At 43.8% G+C, this 8,588-nt stretch overlaps 1 protein-coding gene across 1 annotated transcript; it reads left to right on the forward strand.

Annotated features, from left to right (window-relative positions):
• The first annotated feature begins 926 nt into the window (after positions 1-926).
• Positions 927-4,852, forward strand: phf13 (PHD finger protein 13). The gene is made up of 4 exons (XM_080461040.1): positions 927-1,351; positions 2,165-2,269; positions 3,212-3,731; positions 4,464-4,852. The coding sequence occupies exons 1-4, from the start codon at positions 1,307-1,309 to the stop codon at positions 4,694-4,696; spliced, it is 903 nt and encodes a 300-aa protein (XP_080317166.1). The 5' UTR covers positions 927-1,306; the 3' UTR covers positions 4,697-4,852.
• Positions 4,853-8,588: the final 3,736 nt, after the last annotated feature.

Below are 8,588 nucleotides of genomic sequence, written 5' to 3' on the forward strand. Positions count from 1 at the left end.
CGAACATATAAATGTAGCATGGCTGGCTGTGAGCTTAGTCATTTATTCATTTATTAATTTTACTTTTGTATTATTAACTTTTAAACAGCTTTCCCCTCTTTTTTTCTATCTTCTTTTCTTTCTTTTTTCTTTATTATTTATTGTTGTCTTTTCTGAAGTTAAGGGGTTCGGGTTCTGTTTGTGGGTTCACCATTTTGGCCAATAACTGTTTTTCGTTCGCGTGTGTAATTGTATCTCCCTTAATAAAAGTTTTTCACCCCAAAAAAGGTCATTGTCCCATTCAACTGTGAGTTATGGGTCAGTGTGAAAGATTGTTTGTTATGTATTATTATTCAAATGAGATCAAAATGTTTATGTTGACATCATTTTATTAAAGCTGCAGGAAGCAAAGCCTCGTGCAGCTGCATGTCACTGACTCCAAGTCTCCTGGTTACAGAGGTTGCAGACCTATAGGCTGCAGAGTCCTGGTTGCAGACCCCTGGTTTCAGTGTCCTGGTTGCCGACTCTTGGTTGCAGACTCCTGGTTGCAGTCTCCTCGTTGCTGACTCTTGGTTGCCAACTCCTGGTTGCCAACTCCTGGTATAGCAGACTCCTGATTGCAAACTCCTGGTAGCAGACTCCTAATTGCAGACTCCTGGTAGCAGACTCTTGGTTGCAGACTCTTGGTTGCAGACTCCTGGTAGCAGACTCCTGATTGCAGACTCTTGGTTGCAGACTCCCGGTTTCAGACTCCCGGTTGCAGTCTCCCGGTTGCAGTCTCCTCGTTGCCAACTATTATTTGCAGAATCCTGGTTGCAAACTCTTGGTTGCCGACTCTTGGCTGCAGAATCCTGGTTGCAGAGCACTGGTATGTAACGCTCCCAGTTCCAGCCAGCAGGGTTCGCTGTTGCATCGTTACTGAAGAGTGCTGGAGCGCGAGGAGAAGGGGGGCAGGCAGCTCCTGACAGCAGGAGAGAAGCACCGCTCCCCCGGTACGGCCAGCAGTCACTCACTCAACGGGATCAACGCGAGAGGCGTTAGACAGCTCCGTGGAAAGGCACGCGCAACCCGAAGGCATTTTTTTTCTGCAACTTGAAGCCGGTTGGTTCATCGTTGGGTGCTGGACTACATTGATGACATCTCGCCATCATCGAACTGAGTTAACACTGTTGCTTCGAGACGAGTTGTAGCGCTGGTAACGCTACTAGCAGCAGGGACGTCCAAGGCATCCCAGTCCAGGCGAGGCGAGCTCTCTGTTTACCGGGGACCCGTTTCTTCTGCCTGACGGATTGTCGACTCGACGTCAGGTGGGCGACTCCGAGTGAGGATGGGTGACATAAACCCATCGACATCGCACGCATTTCAGTCGGAGGTAAGTGTTTTATTCCAACTATTTCACCGGGGATAGTTTGCAGTCGGGGGTCTGGCTATAGCGATGCTAACAAACGTCAACTAACCGCCGCACGGTGGAGCAACCGTTGAACCCGTTAGCATTAGCTTGGTGTTGACATGTCGTTTCGGCAAGGCGCAAAAAATAAACAAACAACTTGCACTCGCTGAACACCCCGGGCGAGCCTCCACGAAACTGTCAGCTTTCACACGGAAAACTTGTCACTGTGCGTGAGAGTGCGTGAACGAGGCTACTCGGGTTGTCGTGGAAGACGTGTGAGAGAGAGCTAGCGGGCTAGCGCCCGTGTTTCACCGAAAAAGAAAACATTCCTTCATGGTCGCGGAGCATGCTAACGTCAACTCCGGCTGTTCACGTCTCCGGCCTTTAATGTCACGTAACACCTTTGACAAGTCTTTGGTTTTAATTGTGTGTTAGTTGAATTATCGTGTGGCTCGGTGCTGATACCAGCCACTTCCAACTCTCCGGTCACTGCCCCCCTCGTTAGCGCTTAGCTTGTCACTTGTTTTGCTGTTAGCCCGCTCGGCTAACATTAATGGTTTTTTAAGTTGGCTTCGTCGGTGGCGGTGGCTCGAAAGGTTCACTTTTCACTGTCGGAAATCAATCTTCGCGTTCAATTGAGACTTTTCCTGTCGTCGTCGACAACTTATTTTATTTCTACTTTTGATCATCGTATGGCATCGAGCCAGCTGCGAGTGTGTGGATACGTCGGTAATGTCAACGCCATGATGTGTAGCTGAGCTGCTGCTAACCTTATCTCCGATCTGACGCCTGCAGGACTTCAGTCCTCCGTATAAAAGGAGGAGGACAGTCGAGGATTTCAACAAGTTTTGCACTTTTGTCTTGGCCTACGCGGGTTACATCCCGTATCCTCAAGAAGAGGTATGTATGAAACACCCATGTTAACGTGATGATTAGCTCTGATGTTAATGTCTGGGTCACATATCCACAAAAACCTCGATTTCTGTCTGGGAAACGGCTTGAAATGACGATATGCTGTCTCGGGACAATATATCCTTTTTAAAATATTTGATGAATGCAATGTGATGCAGCATGATTGTTTTGTTTTTTATGGTTTTATAGTAAAACACCATGAATCCTACTTTGGTTGTGCCAACATTTTGAAGTGTTCCTGTTATATACTTTACACTATTATGTTACTATTACGTTACCTTACTGAAGATTTACCCATTGCCTTAGAATGATGTAATTCATTGCAATCAATATTTAGGCTTCATAAATGACAGTTATAAGTAATTTTAGTTTTCGAATATATATTTGATATCTTTTATATTAGGGTTGTGTGATCAGGTGATCATGAGATGTGATAACAGTACAATTTGCAATAATTACAAACACTAATATGTGACGAGTCGGTTTGTTTTGTTTTCTACATGTGTTCATCTCATTTCTCTTAATCAGAAAACAGTGATTGGATGTTTACACGATCACTTGCATATTCTGATAATTTGAAGTTGGATTATGATCTATTTTTTTTAGCACTTGTAATTGAGGTCAGTGTTGGCAGCATTTTGTTACTGGAAGTCAGATTAAACAGCAGGTGGCAGACATGTTCCACTAAAATTCCCATTGCCTCTGGAAGCTTCACAAAGAAAGTGCTGTTGTTAAGATTCTGTGCAGCAGCGATGAGAGATCGTCTTCTGAAAGTACTTTGTATTTAGTGGGATTTCTTGGAAGATGAGAAGTGTTTTTCTGCCGTTTATTTGTAATATGATTATCAGTTAGTTGTTTGTGGGGACTGAGCAGTCCACACTGTTACTCTTTAATGTTGGGCTGACATTTTGTTTGTGTTCATTGTGAAAGGAGTCTCCGCTGCGTAGCAGCTCCAGCCCTCCCAACAGCACTGGCAGCACTGCTGACAGTGACGGCTGGACCCCTGGACACCCAGCCTCCTGTCCCCAACGCCCTCCGAAGGCCCCCCAGGACCGCGGCAGGACGATTCCTGACGATCACAGGAAGGCCGACAAGCTGAAGAGGAAGAAAAGGAGAAAGGAAAGGGAGCATGACGGCGTCCAGCAGAGCCACTCGGCTCTCCCAGAGATGCAGTGCCCACTTCCCTTCAGCAGGACCATCAAAGAAGAGCCTGAAGACGATATCAGCATTAACTTCCACCCCCAGTGCCTGCCAAGCTCGGCCCCCTGCAAGAAGGAGCCCAAAGAGGAGCGGCGCTCCTGGGACGGCCGAGACCTGGAGGAAGGAGTGGTGAAGGTACAGAAGGTGGAGGGCTTTTCAGGGAACAGGACGGTGTTCCGCCAGGGCAAACAAGTGGTGTTCCGAGACGAAGACGGGTCCGGAGAGGACGAGGACATCATGGTAGATTCAGGTATGAAGGGATGAAATTTCCTGAGAGACAGTTCATTCATTAAGCACCACAGTGGTACAGACACAGTGAAGTGTAGGATTGTTTAGGTCACACAAAAATGGAGATTCAGATGATTTACATTCTCTGGATTTTTGGTCTCGATTTCTGCCTTCATCTAACATTTTCGAACATGTTAAAAGTTTTCCCACACTCTCTTCTCTGTGATTGCTATTGATAACAGATATTTTAGTTCAATCCCAGAAGCTGAGTATCCGTTCTCACTGTGCTGCATAGCAACAGCATTGTGTGAGGACATTTTTACTCTCTGAAGGTTCTTTCACAGAGACATAAAAGCAGTTCTTTCAAAGTAAAAGCCATATTCATGGTATTTATCTGACTATTTTGAATGTTGTCTGAAATGGAGTCAGCATTTTTTAACACTTTAGTCACGTACATTCTTTTTACTGATTTGATCAACTTACGGAAAGACGAGTTTTGTTGAAAATAAGCAAATGAAAAGTTGATGAAGTGAAATCTGTCTATGTATGTTTTATGTAGAGAGTGATACATTTTTTTCTGTAAGATTGACTATTTCTGCTTGTGCATATCTGTTATTTTAAGTTTAAATTGCGTAAAGAGACTGGTTAATGAAGCTCTTCTCTGTTCCTGGGAACAGCTGAAGCATATTGTAGTAATATCGGCAGCAGTGCTCATTGTAGTAAAACATCTCTTGTCCTCCTTTGTCTTTCTCAGACGATGATTCATGGGACCTGGTGACATGTTTCTGCATGAAGCCCTTCGCAGGACGCGCCATGATTGAATGTAACCGCTGCAACACCTGGATCCACCTGTCCTGTGCGAAGATCCGCAAAAGCCACGTGCCAGAGACATATGTGTGCCAAAGCTGCCGAGAATCACACGGGCCCCCGGACGCCCGCCGTTCACACCGCTCCCGTGTGGGCCCGCGTAAACATCTGCTGGACTAACCCCCCCCCCCCCCCCCCCCCCCCCCCCCCCCCACCTCTTACCCCTTACCCACAACTCTGCCTCTGCCCACCTCCCAGACTTCCCCGTTCCTCAGATTCAGGACTCGCGTCGCTCAGTGTCTGTGCTTCACAGTCAGCCATGAACTAGTTTTCTACAACAACAAAAAAAAACATTTTGGACCTCTCCCAAGCCCTTATCCCAGCCAACGAACAGTCTTGAGTGCTATTTTAGATTTCCTACGGTTTGTTTCTGCTTCCTACAGACTCTGTGCGTACGGCAATCACTGAATGGATGTCTGTCTGTAGATGACTTGAGCAAAGCAGCAAACCGCTACTGTTGGGACTTGGTGTCTCATGAACACTGGAACCGTTTGAACTGCCATATAGAGAGTGTCCTCACAACTGCCACCCACTGGTGCATGCTGGGAAATATTTGTAGACAAAGATGGTTTGCACTTTCTCTCGTTTGTTTTTTTTTTTTTTGTTTTTTTTTACATATAAAATCCATGTGACCTTTTGTATCACAGCGACAGATACGTCTTTCTGATTCAACTGGAATTGGGTTTCTGTATTATTGTTACATAATTAGAAAGAAAACAAGTTAGGCCTTGTTGATCGCTTCAGACGGTGCTATAGCATTATGCTGAGGTGTAATCGGTTAGAACAAAGGTGTAGGTTAAGAAACTAGAGTCTGCATCTGCTTCATCTGTCTGTTGGTGGTTTTTTTTAAGATATCGTGACGGAATATCATAGAGGCTCTTAAGTTTGTACAACTAAGCTAAGCACTTGTTCTCGCCCGTCTACTTCATGAGCTGTCTTCCAGCCTCAGCTGTTCATTCAAATGAAGATTTTCTTTTTTACTCTGCCATACGACAGAGCAGTTGCGCTCTGTTTCACATTGAACTTAAACCGTGTTCTTACTCCATGTATTTTGCTTAAAGGAATTTTTCAATAGTTTTAAAAGCCAGATAATCAACAAAGTGTTTCCAGTCGAGGTGTTTCCTGTTGCCTCTGGTCAGAATGTTCTCTACAGCTCAGCAGTGATTTTATTCAGGAGTATTTTGTATCTCTCAAACCTCTCCATTAGCTGTTTAATGTTCATGAACAAAGACAACAGAGACAAATCTAGTTATATAAGGGAAGATCTGTGGCCGTCCTGTTGAAGTGTCAACGGAAATATATTACTTTCTCCCCCCCCCCCCCCCCCCCCCAAGAGTCCAGTTGAATTTATGCATGCGAGTGTGTTTTGTTGTGTTTGCAGTAGGGTGTCGGCGATGCATGTGCTGCTATGAGTTGTTCCAGCTAAGATCTGTGGTTTTAGGTCTTTTGTCAAATGGAGAAATGGATACCTGCAAAGCACCATGGGCGGGGTCGGTTTGTTTTATTTGCCTCAGATCAGTGGAAAAGATCTCGGCCCATCTATCACCTCTTACTGACATTTTCACTGCAGTTTTCAGTTCTACATGAAGCAGATTTATTGGGAAACTTTTCAGGTTTGTTTCCTCCGCCCCCCCCCCCCATACATTTCTTTCCCTTCAAACTTGCTCCAGTTTGTATGAGAGATTTTAAGCTTTGTTGTTCTTGTGCCATCAGCTGCTGGGCTTTTCTGTGTGGACGACAGGTTGTTTTGCGTTCTTATAAAAGCCATACTGTAGAGGGACATTTCAGACACGAGCCCTCAGATCGCAGTCCGGGATGGTGTTTTTACAATGCCGAATCAAAGACTTGATGGAAGATCAACACACGAACACACACACACACACACACACACACACACTGAATGTGTGGTTTGTAAAGAACACAAAACCTCAAGGCAGTTCAGCTCGTGTGTGTGTGCACTCGCCTCCTGGACTCTACAAATGTTGGTCGACTGGTCGGTACCCAGCAATCACCAAGGTTGTGACGTTTTGATTTTTGTAAGACGTTTCGTTCGGTTCTCAGGACGTGTATTGTCTTGAAGGCAACGCAGAGACATTTTCAGGCACAAATTCTTAACATTTGTCTGTGTCTTAAAGATATGAGTGTAATTGATGTTAACAATGCTCATTGTTGATACAGCTTGTTTATTCTGATCCTGGGTTGTCTTATCCCCTGACTGAGAAAGCATTGTCTGTACTGTTGTGCAAACTGTTTCTGTGAAACTATTGTATACTATTGTAAATAAAGAATTAGCATTTTAACCTGTTGGATTTGTGCTTTCATTGCATGTCCAGGCACTTTCAGAGGCATCGCTCCCAGGATTGTTCTTTAATGTTCAATGCTACCAAACACCTGTTAGGTGCCAAGCAAGTAAATTCAAGTCCATTTTTCAGGTGTCTGTACTTGGGTGTGGATTTTCTAAAGGACTGCTACTCCTTACATTTAAAGGTTCTCAGTGTGACTTTCAAAACAGTGAGTAGATAATGTCAGCTGATTATCACGGTGGAAGAATACAAATTTAAGGGTGATCTGGTTGCATTAATGATGGTTTGATGCCAAGACTTCCTGTTTCAAAGATTTGAGCTGGAATCAATAACTCTGCTTCTACTGTTTGGAGTTTAACAATAAATATATTTTTAAACGGTATCTATATTGTATATATTTGTAATAAAGACCCCTGGTGTTCTGTGATTTGAGGCTGCTGAAGCAGTGACAAAATGTGCTTGTTTTAACCATAATTAAGCATTAATGATAATTGTGTTTTTATGCATTAAAAACAAATTTTTACTACACTTTGATCAGGTTGCATCATGAAAGGCGCCAAGTGTAAAATTAGTTTCAAATCAATCATTCAGATCTCAGATCATCTTTGGTAAAAAAACAAAATAGCAGCTGAGACACACATAACTCGCTTTACATGTGTTATTTTACAATGTACTTTATTAAAAAAAACAAAAAAAAAAACATGAATTGGTACTTTTACCACAGAATCGGTACATCTTTGTGAGCTTTGTCTGGTAGTCCGACGGTCTCTTGTCTAGCAGGACATGTCCTAAAAGGAGTGATCAGTGCAAACTACACAGCAAGAACCTGTATTATTGTTCAGTGTATTTGTAAGCAGCTTGGTATTTTTAAAGCAGCCCTCTGTTTTAAAAAGTTCATGGTTGCTGTTAGAGTCAACAGAGACAGCATCAGGGACAAATTAGCGCTGGTTTGGATCTTTTGCGTTGAGCTGTGTCTTTCATGAACTAAACTCAACAAGGGTCATTATTATTAATCACACAGCTTCTGCAGACGTGTCTGTTACATTTGGATGATACAGATCTCCCGTCACACCACGTCAAAACGGTATTTCATTGGACTGATCTGGTGATTGTGAAGGCTATTTCTGCTGGGTGAACCCTATCGATAAATGGGATGTTATCTTCCTGCAAGGAGCCATTGGAGGACTTGTACACTGGAGATGTTCAGCAACCATAATTCACTTACCCTGCGGCGTTTAATTGGTGCTCAGTTGGTAAAACAGAGTATTAAAAAGGTGCTGTATTTTTTAACATCATCACATCATTATATCACCAGCTGCTGCAGCCTAATCTGTGTATATAGGAGACATTCCCACTCCACCTTCTGAATGAAAGCTTTAACGAACAGCAGCCATTTGCAGCCACGTCTGTTATGATGCAACTATAGCCAACTTCATGCAAACTTACTCTTCTAAGCTGATAGAAGTGGTGTCCAGTGTAATGTTTCTCGCTTTCGTTCATCTGCTTCATGGATCTATGCATTATTGATGGGAGGGGTGAGTTTGTTCCAGTGTGGACCAAATCTATCACCCCTCTAGTGGTCAATGTTTCCTAACTCGTAGACCATAGGAAACCCCTAAACAACAGAGCGCAGCAGTCTATAGTAGCTGTTGTTAAGCACATTCTAGCATGCGGACCACTACTTGTGCCTGTCTTAACCTGTGTGAAGC

The sequence above is a fragment of the Lipophrys pholis genome (assembly GCF_963383615.2).
Source record: "Lipophrys pholis genome assembly, chromosome: 4".
NCBI lineage: Eukaryota > Metazoa > Chordata > Actinopteri > Blenniiformes > Blenniidae > Lipophrys > Lipophrys pholis.

Bases quoted from the DNA above. Each gene is read 5' to 3' on its own strand.
- phf13 (XM_080461040.1), top strand. From the start codon at position 1,307: ATGGGTGACATAAACCCATCGACATCGCACGCATTTCAGTCGGAG. The intron at 2,270-3,211 runs GTATGTATGAAA...TCATTGTGAAAG, and splicing joins TCCCGTATCCTCAAGAAGAG to GAGTCTCCGCTGCGTAGCAG. The intron at 3,732-4,463 runs GTATGAAGGGAT...TGTCTTTCTCAG, and splicing joins GGACATCATGGTAGATTCAG to ACGATGATTCATGGGACCTG.